The following is an 18,857-nucleotide window of genomic DNA, read 5'->3' on the forward strand; positions in this document are numbered from 1 at the left end:
TAAGCCAAGAGGAGACTGGTTTTCCTTTGCTAAAGTAAGGAAACTTTGCTTCCTTTGCTCATGTTAACAAACGTTGGTTTTCACGAGACTCACCAGCGCATGCGCAGCGCTGAACTCATACGTCATCCTCCCAGAGCTGCTTCCGTGTACAACTGTTGGCGCAAGCTACAGTAAAGTGATTATTACATTGTGAATATGGATATTTTTCTTACAAAAACGCATCGGTTCGCTACAGGAGGCCTTTGTTCACCCCCCGGAGCCGTGTGAGAGGCTTTCTTTATGGATGGGCGATTTTTATTTAACTTCTTTTGGACTGATTCACTGCAACACCCGCTGAGTGCCATTAAACAGCTTGAAAGATCAAAGACAATTTTTTATATAACTCCAACTGGATTCGTCTGAAAGAAGAAAATCATATACACCTAGGATGCCTCGGGGGGAGTAAAACGCAGCCTAATTTTCATTTTTGGGTGAACTAACCCTTTAAGTGTGCAGGAATTTATCTTTTTTTTTCTTGATTTGTTTGACTTTAGAAGCCTTAAATAAAATGTTTAATTACCAATTCTTTGTTGTAATAACATTTAATTTAATATAATTTTTATATAGAACCATAATATTTAGAATAATATATTTGTTATACAGTGGGTACGGAAAGTATTCAGACCCCCTTAAATTTTTCACTCTTTGTGATATTGCAGCCATTTGCTAAAATCATTTAAGTTATTTTTTTTTTCCTCATTAATGTACACACAGCACCCCATATTGACAGAAAAACACAGAATTGTTGACAAGCTTTCTTACAGAGTAAATTCCGTAAAACTATTTTAAGCGGCATTCGTTTTTTCAAGGTTTGCAGTTATTGCACTGTATTTTAAATTGGGTGTGTACACGTGATATTTCAGACACCAGTCATTGTCCTGGATTTTTATCATCTAATGAGCACTTCTAAAAGTCGTGTGAGTCAGGATCTAATGAAACTTCAGGTTTGACGATGAGATAAAATCATTGGCTTTACCACAGCACTTTCAGCCCTGCAATCTCTAACATGCCTAATAATACACTCACATACATACACAAGACCTTAATGCTGAATAGAGACTTCACTTAACATTTATGAAAGCACAAAGACTATGAGTGAATATTTTCAGGTTAGGACAAAAGCCACAGGTCACAATTCATTTATCTATTCACAGGTTTGATCACTACACGTCATGACAGAAACTTACTTCATACTTCATATTAGCAGAATGAACCAGTAAAATCCCTACATCAAGTGTATCTTACAATCGTACATTTTAAGCCCAGTTACATCTTCACAATAAAATACAGAAACAACTTTTACAGTTTACAATTAACTAGTAAAAATATACATTTAAACTGAAGGACAGGAGCCTCGTGAGAAACTATATGTAAAGTGCTGATGGCCATAAAAAGCCATTTATCTACTGTAAATAAGTGATTTACATGGTTGATTTGTGTTGTAAATGTAAATTTTTAATCAGACTTAAATTTTAAAATCTGAAGAAAATGTGTGGCGTTTTAAAAAGTATAAAACAAGTATATGTGTAATGTATGGTGTAATATATTATGTATGTTTTTGTTTAGTGTTTTAGTAATTTCTCTTCTGTTCTCAACAAAAACAATACAAATTAATATTACAAATATAAACAAGGTTTTAAAAATACGCAAATTTTAAAACATGGCAGCACATATTTCCACTGTTTAAGTGACACCTACACAAACATCTTCAAGGAAGGGAATATGATAATGTACATAAGTACACAAGTACAATCCTGCATCATTTTTTAGATTCCTATCTGATCTTCATATAAAGACAGGAGTAATATAATCCCCCATCCAGTCAACAGACCCAGATTCTGCAGCAGAAAAATCAGCCACGGCCTTTTACTGTCCACATGAATCATAGAGGGAAGCTAGACAAGACAAAAACAGAGAAATTGAAGTTGAGATCACCTGATTACACTCAAATACTTTAGATGTTTGTGTTTCACTTTCCACACCCTGAAAGATGCAGGAAATAATTTTTTTTTACAAGTTTTTACTTAAAGGAACACTCCCCTATTTTTGAAAATAGGCTCATTTTCCAACCCCCTGGAGTTAGACAGTTGAGTTTTACCGTTTTCGAATGCATTCAGCCGATCTCCAGGTCTGGCGGTAGCACTTTTAGCTGTAGCTTAGCATAGATCATTGAATCTGATTAGACCGTTAGCATCTCGCTCAAAAATGACCAAAGAGTTTCTATATTTTTCCTATTTAAAACTTGACTCTTATGTAGTTACATCGTGTACTAAGACCGACGGAAAATGAAAAGGTGCAAATTTGTAGGCCGATATGGCTAGGAACTATACTCTCATTCCGGTGTAATATATAATGTAATGTAATATATGTATAATCAAGGACCTTTGCTGCTGCACCCATGGTACGGCAGCAAAGGTCCTTGATTATACATATATTACATTACATTATATATTACACCGGAATGAGAGTATAGTTCCTAGCCATATCGGCCTAGAAAATCCCAACTTTTCATTTTCCGTCGGTCTTAGTACACGATGTAACTACAGAAGAGTCAAGTTTTAAATAGGAAAAATAAAGAAACTCTTTGGTCATTTTTGAGCGAGATGCTAATGGTCTAATCAGATTCAATGATCTATGCTAAGCTACAGCTAAAAGTGCTACCGCCAGACCTGGAGATCGGCTGAATGCATTCGAAAACGGTAAAACTCAACTGTTTAACTCTAGGGGAGTTGGAAAATGAGCCTATTTTCAAAAATAGTGGAGTGTTCCTTTAAAAGGATAGTTCACTCAAAAATGGAAATTCTGTCATATGTCATTCATGCACACCCTCAAGTTGTTTCAAACATGTTTTTTTGAAGAATGTTGCTAACCAAGTTGGTTGAACTATCACTATCTCACATCTCACTGGGAAGAAAAGTTGGAATAGTGAGACATAAACTCACAACTGCGAGAAAAAAAGTCAAAATTGTTTGTTTTTTTCTTCTGAGTTCATATCTTGCAATTCTGTCTTTTTTTCCCAGAATTGTGAGAATTTTTTTTACCTATTAACTTTTTTATTTTTTTTGTTGTATGGCGGAAACCAAAAATCAGAAGTGCAAGATGTCAACTTGAAATTTTGAGTAAACAAAGTCAGAATTGTGAGTTTATATCTCACAATTTTATCTTTTTTTCTCAGAGTTTGTATCTCATAATTCTGACTTTTTTTCTCAGAATTCAATTTTTATTAACCCTTGGCAGAAACAGGCTTCCAAGTTATATAAAGCATGAAGCGTACAGTTTGCACAAAATATGGCAGCTACTTTGTGTATTTTTGCTCTGTTAATGAGAAGAGTTACAAAAGAAGCCAGAAAGTACCAAACATACCATGTCTGCAAGGCTGATGTAAAGGAAGAAGCCGGCGGTGATGGCAGAAATCCACTCCTGGGCAGTGGTTTGAGTGGAGACGGACAGTGCGATGTAAAGGCCAATGAAGGAGGTGAGAGCACTGCCCACATTCAGCAGCAGAGCCTTTCTCACTGACAGACCACAGTGCAACAAGATTGCAAAATCACCTGACCAAAAACACAACCTGTCATAAATGTGTCTGTATGATATTTCACAAGTTAAAACAAAGAAATCCAAATTATTACCATGAAACCATCTGAGTTTTTTGTTTCATAAATAAATCTATTCATGACTATTAGGGCTGGGTTTTGACACAAATTTCACGATTCGATTCTCATTCACAAGCTTGCTATTCGATTCGATTACTGATTCAATATCGATTATTTTGGATATGTATCAGGTACAGTACATGCCAAATTTTCTCAAGGAAAAAAAAAAATCTCTCAACTAATGCTGTAAAATATACATGAGAGTCAGTTGGTAGGCTACTACATTACTATAATATTGAAGGTTAAAATTAATGTTTTTACAATAATAAAGTTACAGTTACATAATAATATTTCTACTTCAGTTAATTTTTTTGAAATATAAACATTTAAATGGTGGCTGTCATAAAAACTTAATGGCTTTATTCAAACATAAATTAAACATTGAAGAACAGTAAAACATATATGTTATATGGTGCTATAAGCAAAATGCCCCTCTCTACAGTTTATTTTTCTATATGATTAATGAGTTTATGGTCACCGAATATGCTTTTTTCTGAGGAAAATGTGACGTTGCGTTGTTTACAAGACGTTATATTGACGTCTTTGCGCGGCTGAAACACTGATTGAGCGATTACATGAGACAGAATACGGATTGTAAAGTTGTACTCTTTCGTTTAACTTACCTTCGGATGTTTAGTCATGTTTATTTTGTGCTGAAGCTGGTATTAATGTGGAGGAGATGATCAGTGCACATGCGCCTCACGCTGAACTGTCTGTTGAACTGAGGCGCTACAGCGATCTGTCACTTAAAACATTAAACAGCGCCAAAACGGCATTTATTGTTTAAATACTGCAATACAATGGACAGAATTTGAAATCTGAGACTTTGTTTCATATTAAAAGTACCAAACCACAACGCTTATTGCATTTATTGGATGGGAAGTACCCTTCAATGTTCCGTCCATTGACTGAAAACAGGCTAGACTAATCGATTCTTGAGATGTAAGAAAATATATCGTTCCGTAAAAATGAGAATCGATTAATATCGAGATATCTATATTTTTTACCCAGCCCTATTGACTATAAACTGAGACGTGTTTAAGTGAGACGTTCCTTCACTCACATCAGGAAGAGGGAAAGTGCCAACTGTTTTCTTTGTTGTTTTGATTAATCAGTAATGCACATTGTGTTACTGCACAAACCTGTTAAGATTTATTTTAAGGGTATGTAGAAAAGCAAACGTTTCTAAAAGGCCTTAGCATTCAAACTACACTTTTACTTTCAAAGAATATTCACACAACATTCAAAGACTGTGATGACAAACTATCATTGTCTACTAATGTTCTTAATGCATTTTTTGTAGCTAGATTAGAGTTTCTCTCAAACAGACATATCTCACCTAACTCATGTGGCAGCTCATGACACAAAACGGCCAGCGATGTCGCCAGTCCTGAACGCCACGACACGGAGAACGCAGCGCCTATGGCCAGACCGTCTGCAAAGTTATGAACGCCGTCACCGATGGTGATCATATACGGCAGCAGACGCTTCTCTGAGGGGCATGAGAAAGATACACACTCAAAATCATAAATGACGTTATTCAACTACAAAAATCACCCGCGGATGAAACTCAAAATAATTCAGCAAAATAGACTATAATAGGACAGAGAGTTAAGATTTTTAAAATGTTAAATATTTTACATAATATTTTAAAATAAATGTATATAGATAGATATTATTTATTTTGCATTTTAGAAAAAAAAAATTCACCATTTAAATTTTATAATTTAATTTAATTTAATATTTTTGTAATAGATATATAATAATACACACCACAAACTTTTGAACAGAGCTTTTGAAACAAAAAACATAAAAATAAAAACCAATTTAAAATACTCATAAGAAAACTATAATAGTACCTCTATAATACTAAAATAACACTGGTATATATGCATACAAATATGACAGCAGACACCTTTTACACCATCAGTGCAAAAGTTTACTTTACTAACAGGTCATTTTACTCTCTTAAATGTGTGTCATGTTACACCACAAACATGTTATTAACTCTAATAGGTGTGAAATTATTTGCAGTCATGGCTCAGATGTGTCTAACACAGACCGCTGACAGCATTCACTGACCTCGTGTACTCCTAGATGGCTCCAGGATGGACTTCTCATTGTTTTGCTCGTCCACCTAAAATCAGTACAAACTGACAGCATTACAAAACTGATGATTACAGAGGAAGTCTGAGATGAATTCAGTGATATTTCTGCACTGATAAACTCTGAATTTGATGGTAAAAAAAAAAAAAAAAGACATGAAAAAATATACCCAATGCATGATTGCAATAAAAAAATTCTTCTACTCAGTAGTTTTGTCTTGTTTTTTTTCAGTACAAACATCTACATATATATACAGTGGGGAAAAAAAGTATTTAGTCAGCCACCAATTGTGCAAGTTCTCCCACTTAAAAAGATGAGAGAGGCCTGTAATTAAAAATTAGCTTGATGATCTGAATCTTTTAAGTGTGACAAAAATTAAAAAAAATTTAAAAACAGGAAGGGGGCAAAAACCTTTTCACACCACTGTAAATACGATTGAAATTGTGAAAAAATTCTCAATTTAATGGTCAAACTTAATCAGACATGTTATGGACAAAAATTATACACACTGCAAAAAAGAACAAGAAAAACAAAAGAAATAATAGATGAGAAAAATCCCAAAGTCCACCTGTGAAACTTTTCTTGTCCAAATAGGACTAAAGCTAACCTAACCTAGAAAACTAGGTAAAACTAGGTAAATATTAATTCCCTAATTAAACAATGAACACCAACATTTCTGATTCACATGACAATAAACTCTCAGACTATTGTCTGAAAATCCTGAAATGACCTCAAATTTCCAACAATTATTGTCTGGGTTTGTGAAATATGATTTCACCCGGCCTCCTCAGGGAACAGTAGTTCTGTCCATTTTTGTGTAGTGATTTGTAACATAATAACTTCTTATTTTGCCCACTTTCACACAAATACGACTTTCTCACCAGCTCCTCCTGTGAGGTGGAGTTATTGTTTTGCTGGGTTCTCTTGCTCTGGAACATCTGCAGAACTTTGCTGTGGTCACAGTGATGAGGCTCAGACTGCCGGAGCAAACAGACAACAGAGGTCATTTACAACAAAGAAAGACCCTTCAAGGCAAGCCAGTTCATCTGGTGGCCATTTCTCCACTTCTTATTATGTTTTAAGGCAATACATACAGACAAAACCATTCGGTTATCATGCACTGGTCAGCTATGAGATTTTGGGGTATTTTGTTTCTATAATTTCAGATGTCTTATTTCAGACTAGTGGAAAGAAACATTCAAAATACACTTATAAGTGTTTATGACCATTTATCTATTTATGTCTGTAGATTTCAATTACAGTACATATCTTTAAAGGCTGTTTTGTCAAAATGAGTTTTTTTCTCCTGCAGTACTTACATACACCAAACTTATCCTATCTATATTCTGAAGGTTTTAATAGAGGATTTTGTGCATATATCATTTGTCTGATTTCTTACATTTTATTCATAAAAATATGGCTGTTGACAGTGTTTTCTGATTGAACTTTTCTGATAAATTTATTACATCTGCAAAATTAAACAAGAAATTTGGCGTCACCCACTCCATTATGATGATGACCATGTCGAGTGATGATAGCAAAGATGGCTTCCATCAGATAGAAGACATAGATGCCCCCAATGACCACCAGGAGTTTGTAAACATAGTCGAGGTTCTCCTCCTCATGACTGTGTCCTTCTTCATGTCCATGAAGACCTAAGAACTACTCATACACAATCAGTCACAAAGCAATGAAATTTAAAGGAATAGTTCACCCAAAAATGAAAATGTGCTTAAAATCTACTCACCCTCAAGCCATCCAAGATGTAGGTGAGATTGTTTAGATTCTATTATGCCATTTTTAGGGTTCCTAATTTTGTTTTGGGAATCTCGTACAGTAGGTTTACATTATGCGAGGTCAAAAAAACGCTTTCATTTTCTAATAATGTGCATTTAATATCACCTAATTTTCCAACGATTCTCAAATAATTCGTTCAAAGCAGTTCTAAGATTCAGTCTCTCTAAACCCCTCCTTCCTGTGAGCCTACTCTGCTCTGATTGGTCAGAAATCCCACTCTGTTGTGAATCACAGAAGTGGGATTCGAATTACTGATGACTCGTTTAGGCTGATTCTTTCTTTTGGGAGACAATAACTTGATTTATTTTGCACTTTCGGGTTTACACCTTTGCAAATCGTTTACATTCACATACAGCTACATTACACACTGCTGTAATGATGGATTTGTTTCTTACACGCAGGCTTCGACTTTGATAGATTGGAGTGGTGTGGATTATTGTGATATTTTTATCAGCTGTTTGGACTCTCATTCTGACGGCACCCATTCACTGCAGAGGATCCACTGGTGAACAAGTGATGTAATGCTACATTTCTCCAAATCTGTTCCGATGCAGAAACAAACTCATTTTGGATGGCACAAGGGTGAGTAAATTTTCAGCAAATTTACTCTTACTTTTCTGTTTATTTCCATTTAAATGAAGACATTTTTGAGTCTTTTTTGCTGGCTGCTCACCATAGGAAGCAGATGCAGAAGAGCATCACCTGTGAGGGATCCTACAGCCAGACTGATGCAGAACTGGATGCACATCTGAAACACTTGCGTGCACCTGGAGAACAGCAGCACCACGATCCCAAACATGGCCATCAGACAGATGATTATGTTGGCGAGAGTGGCATATCCATATCCTGGGCACAAAGGGCTTATTCAGTGATTGTATAAAGAGATCACTATGTCACAGGTATGCCGTTGTTCAGACTGGTTTTTGTAAACAGTTACAGGTCATTCAGATGGAATCTGGTTTAAGCCGGAAAATGGTGCCAGCTTTGTTCTTCTCCAGGAAGAAATAACTAAAATAATCAGTCACAGTGTTTAAAAATACTCTTTGTTCTGCTGAGGTTAAGAGATTGATTCCAGCTAGAACTAAATATTGTGGGAGAACCAGAAAAGCCAGTAGTCATGTATCATTGTTGTATAATGTGTCATGTTTCTTATACGCAAACTAAATGTAAGTGATCATCTAAATTTTCACTATCATTGACAAGTGCATACAATAAAAAAACTCAAAGTTTCTAGTTGTAGTATGTTTATAAGGTTTTTAAGCTTTTTAAGATATTATACTACCGTTCAAAAGTTTGGGGTCAGTAAGATTTTTTAAATGTTTTTGAAAGAAGTCTCTTATGCTCACCAAGGCTGCATTTAATACAGTAATACTGTGAAATATTATTTTTAATTAAAATACCTGTTTTCTATTTGAATATATTTTAACATATCATTTATTTAAAGCTGTATTTTCAGCATCATTACTCCAGTCTTCAGTGTCACACGATCGATCAGAAATCACTCTAATATGCTGATTTGCTGATCAAGAAACATTTTTTTTTTATTATCAATGCTGAAAACAGTTGTGCTACTTCATATTTTTGCTGAAACCATTAGACATTTTTTTCAGGATTCTTTGATCAATAGAAAGGTCTAGAGCAGCATTTGTTTGAAATAGAAATCTTTTGTAACATTATAAATGTCTTTACTGTCATTTTTACAAGTCTAACTATGCTATGCAACTCAGACTAATTGTTCAGTGATGGTCTAATGGTTTAAACAGAGGTCACTCACTCTCAGCGGTGCTCAGAGAATCAGGGGTCACGTGGGTGAAAGTGATCTCAGAACAGCCTCCACTGAGGATCTGCTGAATCAGAGCAGGACTGAGCTGTGTGAACTGATCTCTGGTCAGCGATGAAGAGTTCAGCTGGTAGATCCTCAGAAGGTCTTCAGCACTAAAACACATCTGCAGGCAAAGCAACCAGAAACAACCTGAGACATGCATATATTAACAATTTAAGCATTGCATATATTAAAGTGCCCCTATTATGGATTTTTAAAATTACCTTTTATGCAGTGTGTAACACAGCTCTAAGTGAATTAAAACCTTTTACAAAGTTTTAAATCTGAAAGTGCACCGTGTATAAAGTTATTGTCTCTCAAAAGAAAGAGTCGACTCTGAATCATTTAAAAGGAATCCCAAGCTGTTTCATGTTGACGTCAACATGAAACATTAGCATATTGCCTGTCCACTTGTTGGTCTTTTCACATTGGTCTGAATGAAAATGCAAATTCATTCTTTGCAACTAGGTGCAGCTTTTGGAGTGGTAAAAAATAGCTGTTTCCCCGGTAACGCTGTACACAAAGCAGCACTGCGCTCACAGACGCTGCTTGATCAGGTATTACAGGCATGATGAAATGAAAATGAGACCAATCGGACCAATCACTGCAGATTAGCGTCACGCAAAGGAGGGGTTTGGAAAAATGAATCGTTGAGCGAATCGTTTGGGAGTCGTTGAGCAAGTAAGGTAAAAATAAATGCATATTATAAGACAATGAAAGTGTTGTTTGATCTTGCATGCCTGTCAACCTGTTGTTGGGAACTCCCAAAACCAAAATATGAACTTTCATTACCCATAATAGGGGCACTTTACAATACATTTTTTTGGGCTTCAGTCACTTTCATTGCTCTGACAAGCATGCATGCATTAGTGTGCACTATTATTAGTTGCATGGATGTCAAATGACAGGCTTTAGTAAGGGTATTGGGAACTGTACATCATGATTAAAAATAAACATATGTACTGCTTAATTGCACACTGATTATCATTACGGTCAGCTTGCATGGTCTCAGATTGTCACAACATCCATCAAGACATCTAAACATCACTTATTAAAGTTGATATGTCATGTACAGGCCTCAAAATAATTTATTGCCCAGCTGAATGATTGTCCACTTCATCAAACTCCATATGATTTGATTTCTGCAGCATGCACTGATTTCTCATGATGCCCCGAGCAAACATTGCTGTATCTTACCGTGTCCCAGCTGCTGTTGTTATGGTGATCGTCCTGATGACTTTGTATGGGGGTTTCACTGCGGTGGGATTCATCATCAATGTGGGCATCATCATGGTCGTGTTCATCTCTGCCCAGGTTTAGCGTCTTCAGAAGCTCTTCAAAATCTGAGTAACAATGGGATCATTAAAAATAGAATACAAACGTTCAGCTTTAAACCAAATACTGTACTTAAATGCTTAAAAGCACTTCAGGAAATCTACAGAACATGAACAAGTATTAAAAACATGAAGCTGCAGCCAGAAGAACCTTTTTAAGTTGCATATTAACTGTTTGTGCTAGAAAAGCCAAGATTATGCATTGGATTCCCAGTCCAGATGCATGAACTGATAAAAGTTCTACTCTGAATGCTTAGAATAAAGCATCTGCCAAATGCATAAATATATTATAAATAAAGAACAAAGATGCCTACACTGAAATTTTTTTTTTCTTACTCTTATTGTCAAGTGCAAATATCTACACTTAAATTATTTACTTAAGAAGCAAAATGATTTAAGATTAAGTGCTGTTTCCTGAACAATTGATCAAAAGTAAGTGCGTTTGTGCATAAAACAAGAAAACATATCTGTCAGTGTGGTCAGAAAAATAAACCTACTTCAAATAAAAATCCATGTTATTTTTCTTATCGGATATTGTTCTTGTTTTAAGATTAAACTCACTTAAATGTTATATTTTTTCAGAAAACAAGACCTGATTGACTTAAGCCAGTTTCCATTTAAATGTATTTCGATTTAAGTATGTTTAGATATTTGTAATGGAAAACTAGACAAAAACACTAAATAAGAAAATATATATTTTTTTAGAATATTTAAAATCTAAAACTATAAAAAAGTCACACATTTTAACTTTAACTGAAATAAAATATAAAAAACTACAAATATAAAAATAAAAATGAATTCAAAATATTAATAAAAACTATAATATTATATAAATGATACTAATATAACACTGGACCTGAGTATTAAAAATTCCTTTGGGAACACTTTACAATAAGGTTCATTAGTTGACATTAGTTAACTACTTTAATTAACATGAACTAAGCAAGAACAATACTTTTACAGCATTTATTAATCTTAGTTAATGTTAATTTCAACATTTACTAAAGCATTATTAAAATCAAAGGTTGTGCTTGTTAACATTAGTTATTGCACTGTGAATTAACATGAACTAACAAATAAACGACTTTATTTTCATGAACTAACATTAACAAAGATTAATAAATACTGTAATAAATGTATTGTTCATGTTAGTTCATACATTAACTAACATTAACTAATTGAACCTTAATGTAAAGTGTTACCATTACTTTCATTGGTGTGACATTATTTATTCAGGTTGATTCTGTCACATTAAAACACATTTTTACTTGAATATTTTACTAAAATAAAACCAAATTCAACAACATGAAATGCATTTAAGGTTAATGTAACATCATCAGGATTATCAAACAGTCATACCATGAAGTGTAAGATTATCAGAGGCAAAATGGCTGAAGATGTAATCCAGAAAGAACTCTTGCTCAGGAAGTGATCTCATACAGTCTCCACGCAAAGCATGATAGAGGATGTTTCCGAAAACAGCATCCAGCTCTATGTGATGATCATCGCTCTCTTCCAGGATGTCTTTTAGTGAAAGACAGGGCTGAACACGTGGACAAACAAATGACAGATGTGTCTTAATGACCATGTTACTTATACATAGAATGATTAGCACTTTTAGTTTAACCCTACATTGCGGTTACTTACCTCATGTGTGACTGGCTGATAGTATTTTTCCATCTCATCAAACAGCTGCTCCAAACCCTCATATTCTGCGGCACTGATCTCATTATGACTGCTGGTGGTGTTGTCATGGCCGAATATCATTTGGATGAAGTGATGGGTCTCCTCAACCCAGCGGCCCTCCTGTATGGCCCCGCAGGTCTCTAGCGGAGCGCTCAGGAACAGACAGCATCCAGGGGCCATCGTGAAGAAATCCTCCATCTGTAGCCCCTGTGAGCTGCTGTAATTACTCAACAACTGGTGCAGATGTTCAACAGACAGGCACTGTATACAGGAGAGAAAGAGAGCGATTTCCAGATTTCTGTGTATGAAATATAAAGGAGTCTAATATGTCTTAAGTTAAGCAAAACTGGAACACATTTGCAGTTAAAGCTTGTGTGCCAAATTGGCGTTCTCAAATGTGAAACAGATACTTCTTGTGATGAAGTCATGAGATGTTACATAAAATGTGCTTAGTTGGTAGAGACAAATCTTAATAATTCTTAAAAAGGCGTAATTTTCTTTTCCGAGGTAAAATATGAGCTGGACATGTTCTTGGCACAATGCATGAGATATTCTCTTCTTCATAACAGATCTATAACATGTAATATAATGTCAATTTTTCATTTTTTTCTGACAAAAACATGTAGGCACTGCCTGGAGACTGTAAAAAAGAAAATCACATTAAAAGTCTGAAATTCGGGAAAAATAAATGTTGGAATAAGAAGTTTAGAAAAATCTTTTTTTTTATGTATTATTTGTTTTGTTTTCACATTTTTAATTATTATGAATATTTGGCAAACTTTTGTCCAAAATCAGTATAATGCAAACAACATACCAACATTCAGGAGGCTATTTTTATTTCTATGTGACAAAAAAAAAGGCACTGCCTGGAGACTGTGAAAAAGAAAAATCACACTAAAAGTCTGAAATTCAGGAAAAATAAATGTTGGTATTAGAACTTTGGAAAAATCTTTTAGAATGTGTTTCATGTATTATTATTACTTTTTGTTTTCAAATTTGTAATTAATAGTATTTTGCAAGCTTTTGTCCAAAATCAATATAATGCAAACAACATAACATTCAGGAGGCCATTGTTTATTTCTAAGTGACAAAAAAATCAGTAGACCCTCGGTGCTGTATGTCATTAAAACAATTTTTCCATTTTTTTTATTAACAGGTCTTTATCTATATATATATATATATATATATATATATATATATATATATATATATATATATATATATATATATATATATATACACACATAACTTCCAATAATAATATTAAAATTTGTAATCACCAGCAATAACTCAGCATCGTATTACAATAATATATGCAACAATACCTTTACTGCAGACTAAAAAGTTGACCAAAAATTAACTTTCATGTTGAATTTCAATTAAAAAATAAAAAAAATAAAATATATATATATATATATATATATATATATATATATATAACCACGTTCAATAAATCCGTCTTACCTTTCCACACGACACACCGGAGCACTGCACGCGGTTCTGCAGCCGTTCAAACACCGAGAGAAGCGCATCCTCCGTGAGGAACTCTTCACCTGGAGACACTAAATCCACAATTCTCGCGTAAATGTCGTTTTTACCACCACGCGCGCCTGTAAACAGACTGAGGCAGGTCACACAGAGAAATAAAACTCCTCCAGTCTCCATGGTGTGTGTTTTGTCCTTATTCTTATTGCGGCGACAGACTGTCCTCACACACACACACACACACACACACTCACACTCACACAGGAGCTTCGGAGCTCCTCACACAGGTGATCGTGTAACTGTTCAGGTAGAAGCTCCTGTTGTCCTCCACACTGAACGCTGATTGGTCAACAGAAACTCTACCGAGGGCTTCCGAGTTATTGAAACAATATTTAATGCTTTTGTTGTTTTTTTTTTTGCTTTGGTTTGCCTCCACAGAACTCTCCTCAGTACAAACCCATCTAGTGTGAGCTGAGCTAGATCTGAGCTGCCATGGACTGATTCTGATCTACTGACACGTGTGTTCTGGTGGACATACAGGGACGTCTGCCTAAACACCTGAGCCAATACATGACTGAGAAGATCCGTCCACAACTGCTAGGTCAGAAGATACCACTGACAAGAAGAACATATTTTATAGAGTTCACCCAAAAAATTTAATTCTGTCATCATTTACTTACTCTCAAGTTGTTCCAAACCTGTATGACTTTCTTTTTTCTGCTGAACAAAAAAGAGTATATTTTGAAGAATGTGGGTAACCAAACAGTTTCTGGTTCCCATTGACTTTTATTGTATTTTTATTTTTCTCCTACAGTATGGAAGTCAATGGGGACTAGGAACTGTTTGTGAAAGTGTCTTCTTTTCTGCTCAACAGAACTCATACAGGATTGGGATACAGGATCCCTTTATGTGTTTCAATCCACATACATGAGCTGATATAATGTCATCAGATTAATATGGATTATACAAATTTATTTATTTTTTAGCAAATTTACTTTGGTTTGTTGTGCCTGATAGATCACTTAAAGAGGCCGTTTTTGTTGGCTGTACAAAATAATCATCAGAAATTCATGCCGGCAAGTTTCCTGCCCTCATCACCTGTCAATAAACCACGTAACTACTTAATATAGAAACAAGATGTTAGAGTTGTAGCAGTGGCAGTTTCTTGTATGATAGTACATAGCTTTTATTACAAAGACGCTTTATTATTGGTGTTAGCCATTTAAACAAGTGCTGTATTGTTTTATGTCATAGACTAGATAAAGTGTTTCACCCAAATTATATTAAAATAGATCTAACTTGTCCTATATGCCAGGATTTGGAGGAGTCTGCTTCAGAATATTCCGGATCTCAGTGCCAACACGGACTTGTTGCAGGTTAAAAGCCTAGGGTTTTATTCAAATGAACAGAATTAATACATATTTAAAACATTTGTAATTTCAAAAACGAAGATGTGCTCCAGTGCACTTCTATTGGAGTCAGTGATGAAATGTTTTGTAATCAGAATATGTGAAAACGCTATTATTTTACCCCTTCCATGGCCTAAAAAGAAATTTCACTGGGAGAGGAAGGTGTCTCGTTCATTTGTGGGAGATGTTCTCACAAAGGCACTCCATGAATTGTTTGCTTCACAAGAGAGTAAGTATCTGCTTCTTGCTTTTGGAGTTAAAGGGATAGTCCAACTTCAGTTGCTGGTCCCCATTGACTTGCATAGTTTTTTTTTTTTTTTTTTTTTTTTTGCCATACTATGGAAGTCAATGGGGACCAGCTACTGAAGGTGAACTATGACAAGGTCATATTTTCAACATGGTGTATTAAAGGGGTCATATGATTCGATTTCAAGTGTTCCTTTCTCTTTGGAGTGTTACAAGCTGATTGTGCATAGATAAGATCCCTGAAGTTGCAAAGACTAAAGTCTCAAACCCAAAGAGATATTCTTTATCAAAGTTAAGACTCTGCCACGCCCCCCTAAAACGTCTCGTTCTAACACGCCCCCACATATCTAGGTCACTATGTGGAAACATTTGCATAATGCGCCAAAATGTTCACGCAAAGAAAGAAGGCGTGGTTTCAGTAACCGCAGTTAGTGTTGAAGCAGCATCCAAGACATAGATGAGTTTGTTTCTTCATCTGAACAGATTTGGAGAAATGTAGCATTATATCACTCGCTCACCAATGGATCCTCTGCAGTGAATGGGTGCCGTCAGAATGAGAGTCCAAACAGCTGATGAAACATCACAATAATCCACACTGGACTCCATTCCATCAATTCACGTCTTGTGAAGTAAAAAAGCTGCATGTTTGTAAGAAACAAATCCATCATGAACACATTTTAACTTTAAACCTTTAAACTCTTCCTCCAATGAAAATGTTAATCCCCTGTTGTCCTCTCACGTCAAAAAATGGATTTGTTTCTTACAAAGAACTTACATTTTTGTGTGAATAATTCCTTTTAAAGCAGCACTATGTAACTTTTGGCGCTCTAGCGGTTAATAAACAGAACTGCACACATCCCGCGGAAGAACATTCCAACCGGAGCTACTTCTCCAAGTTTATGTTTATGGCGATTCACGCAGGTATGTGTTACTCCGCAGCGGTGACGACCCGACCAGCCTACAATAGTCCAAATATAAGTACTTATTATAAGTGTACCGTAGTGATTCGGAATAAGACAAAAACGCGGTTTGGAAGATGAATTCATGATGTACTCGCTCATTATATATATTTAGCAAATTTTGAACACAGAAAAAGTTACATAGTTCTGCTTTAAGGTGTGGTCATATTAGTGGAATTTCAACGAAATTTCAAGGTTAATTGTCCATAATCAATACAGCGATGCATGAAGCACTGCTCCCACAGAAGTCACTTTCAAACCAAGCAGCTTTCTATTGGTCAATGCGATGAGTTCGCGTGGATTCCTAATAAAAATGGATTTTGCATGTGGAATTTTGATGAGCAATGTAAATGTGACCATATTTAAAGGAGCCATTTTGACAAAATTGTGCGGGGAAAATTGTTTATTGTCAATATTGCAGCGATGCACAAAGCCCAATAGGGTCAGAGGTCACCTTCAAGCCAAGCAGCTTTCTCTTGGTCAATGTGATGAATTCAAGAGAGCATTTGGAGCCTGATGTGAAATCTACATATGCAAAATTTTCAATTGCATGGATTCCTACTGAAACTGGATTTTGCATGCAAAATTTGGCCGAGCATCAACAAATGTGACTGCGCCTTTACTTTCTATGTATGTCTCCTTCATGCATACACACACAAAACCACCAGAACACCATTATTACATAGATTTTATTGTGATTAATACATTGATACATAATCTGTCAGGGATCTTCAAGAGGATTAATATTTCATTGTGCTTCCACACGGGCATCAAACACTGGAAGACCAGGAATGTGCAGTCTGAGTCCTTCGGCTCCACGATCCCACAGCAGCATGCAGAGAGCATCAGACCTTCACAGCAAGACGCCTGCTCTGATAACAGACGCGCGCAGTCGGGTCAAATGTTTGGGCATGTTTTCAGCTGGGCACAATGGGAAACTGTTATCTCTTGGCTTTAAACTTCAAGTCAGAATACTGCTAAAAGAGCCAATTCCCCATCAATTTTCAGTTTTTCTAACAATTGTGTGTCGACGAGCCTCGTGATCGTTGACAGCAGTCATCCTTAAGCCCTGGAGACTGGCTCTGGCTGCACTAGTCATTTAAATGCCCAGGTCACCTTATATACGTTCCGAGGTTACCGTTGATGAGAAGAGCCAGTCTCAGAGCCAGTCTTACCTGATGAAAACTCCACATTCACATAAGATTAGCATTAATGTTGTGTGCATATAGAAATGCATTTATTGGAACAAATTTACAAGGAAAATGCACAATTGAGATTATACTTCAAGGACAGAAGTGCAAACCATTTTACTGTCACACGTAACAGCAATATGGGAAGTAGTTATGTACACAGTACACTAACAAAGGTATAAATATATAATTGCTATATATATTTATATATGTATATATACTCCTTCAGATGGCTTCCTAAAAGACAAACACTTTTCTCCTGGCATAACTACAGCACTCCCAGACAGAACGAAGGACTTGCAGGAAAGCATATTGATATAAAAAGGGCACCACACGTGAATTTGCATGTTACTCCACCTTTTTACAGCAACACGGTACTGAATATTACATTAAGTAATGGCATTTGATTACATAGAGCCCGTGTGAGCACACAGACACAGATAAATAACAGGGGTTTGAAGTTAGATATTTAAAGTGCTTGAAATAGATGCAATGCTACAGGTGATGAAGGTATTAGGACTGAAAACCCAATGTTTTATGACTCCTTGGAAGGTCTGGAGATACATTTCTCTTGGAAAGTTCTACAACATTATGGAAAAGCCATTAGCGCCCTTCCTTATACTCAAAACTAGAGCATGTCAGGCTGCAAATGGGTAAAGAAACTTTCACTGGGACACCAGCAAAGAACACCCACCCATGCTGACCATTTCCAGAAATGAAGGACAGTGTACAGCCTCTATCAGGGATTCTTAGGAGCCCAGTGGAGGGTGTTCAATCAGTTATGGGGGTCTAGTGATGTGGCCTCATATACCCGCCTTACTGTGTACCGAGTCCGTGAGTTGGGGATTTGGGGTGTTATTCAAAGGCCCATATTTCAATGTCCTGCACATAGAAGTCCTCCGTTTTCGAGAGCATCTGATTTCCAAAGGTCTTACATGAGTGAGTTCTGCCATGATAGAGGTCACCATCCAACCACAGCCCAAATTCACCCCTAAAAGTATCAAATAAAAATGTATTTATACACTATGTCACTGAAAAATTAAATATGCCAACTTATTATCTTACATACCCTCCGCCGCCAAAAGATAAGGAGTCCATATCTCCTTTGATGAAGAACATATTGTCACCACT

General features: G+C 35.8%; 1 protein-coding gene across 2 annotated transcripts; it reads right to left on the minus strand.

Moving 5' to 3' along the window:
• Positions 1-1,612: 1,612 nt before the first annotated feature.
• Positions 1,613-14,223, minus strand: LOC107559714 (zinc transporter ZIP4-like). Of its 2 annotated transcripts, XM_016243624.1 has the most exons (12): positions 13,902-14,217; positions 12,399-12,698; positions 12,111-12,294; positions 10,615-10,760; positions 9,370-9,541; positions 8,269-8,441; positions 7,302-7,460; positions 6,680-6,775; positions 5,775-5,829; positions 5,032-5,184; positions 3,403-3,590; positions 1,613-1,934 (listed from the first exon to the last, which is right to left on the minus strand). In XM_016243624.1, the coding sequence occupies exons 1-12, from the start codon at positions 14,100-14,102 to the stop codon at positions 1,806-1,808; spliced, it is 1,956 nt and encodes a 651-aa protein (XP_016099110.1). In that variant the 5' UTR covers positions 14,103-14,217; the 3' UTR covers positions 1,613-1,805. The 2 variants fall into 2 exon arrangements, 1 of the variants encoding a protein (XP_016099110.1); XR_001605657.1 differs by lacking the exons at positions 1,613-1,934; positions 3,403-3,590 and having other exon boundaries at positions 5,160-5,184; positions 6,529-6,775; positions 13,902-14,223.
• Positions 14,224-18,857: the final 4,634 nt, after the last annotated feature.

This window comes from Sinocyclocheilus grahami, unplaced genomic scaffold, assembly GCF_001515645.1.
Source record: "Sinocyclocheilus grahami isolate Dianchi unplaced genomic scaffold, SAMN03320097.WGS_v1.1 scaffold695.1, whole genome shotgun sequence".
Classification (NCBI taxonomy): domain Eukaryota; kingdom Metazoa; phylum Chordata; class Actinopteri; order Cypriniformes; family Cyprinidae; genus Sinocyclocheilus; species Sinocyclocheilus grahami.

Excerpts from the sequence above, each read along its gene's own strand:
- LOC107559714 (XM_016243624.1), bottom strand. The coding sequence starts at position 14,102 with ATGGAGACTGGAGGAGTTTTATTTCTCTGTGTGACCTGCCTCAGTCTG. Across the intron at positions 10,761-12,110 it reads TGATAATCTTACACTTCATG|ATTTTGAAGAGCTTCTGAAG; the intron begins GTATGACTGTTT and ends ATTGTTACTCAG. Across the intron at positions 5,830-6,679 it reads CCACCTCACAGGAGGAGCTG|GTGGACGAGCAAAACAATGA; the intron begins GTGAGAAAGTCG and ends TACTGATTTTAG.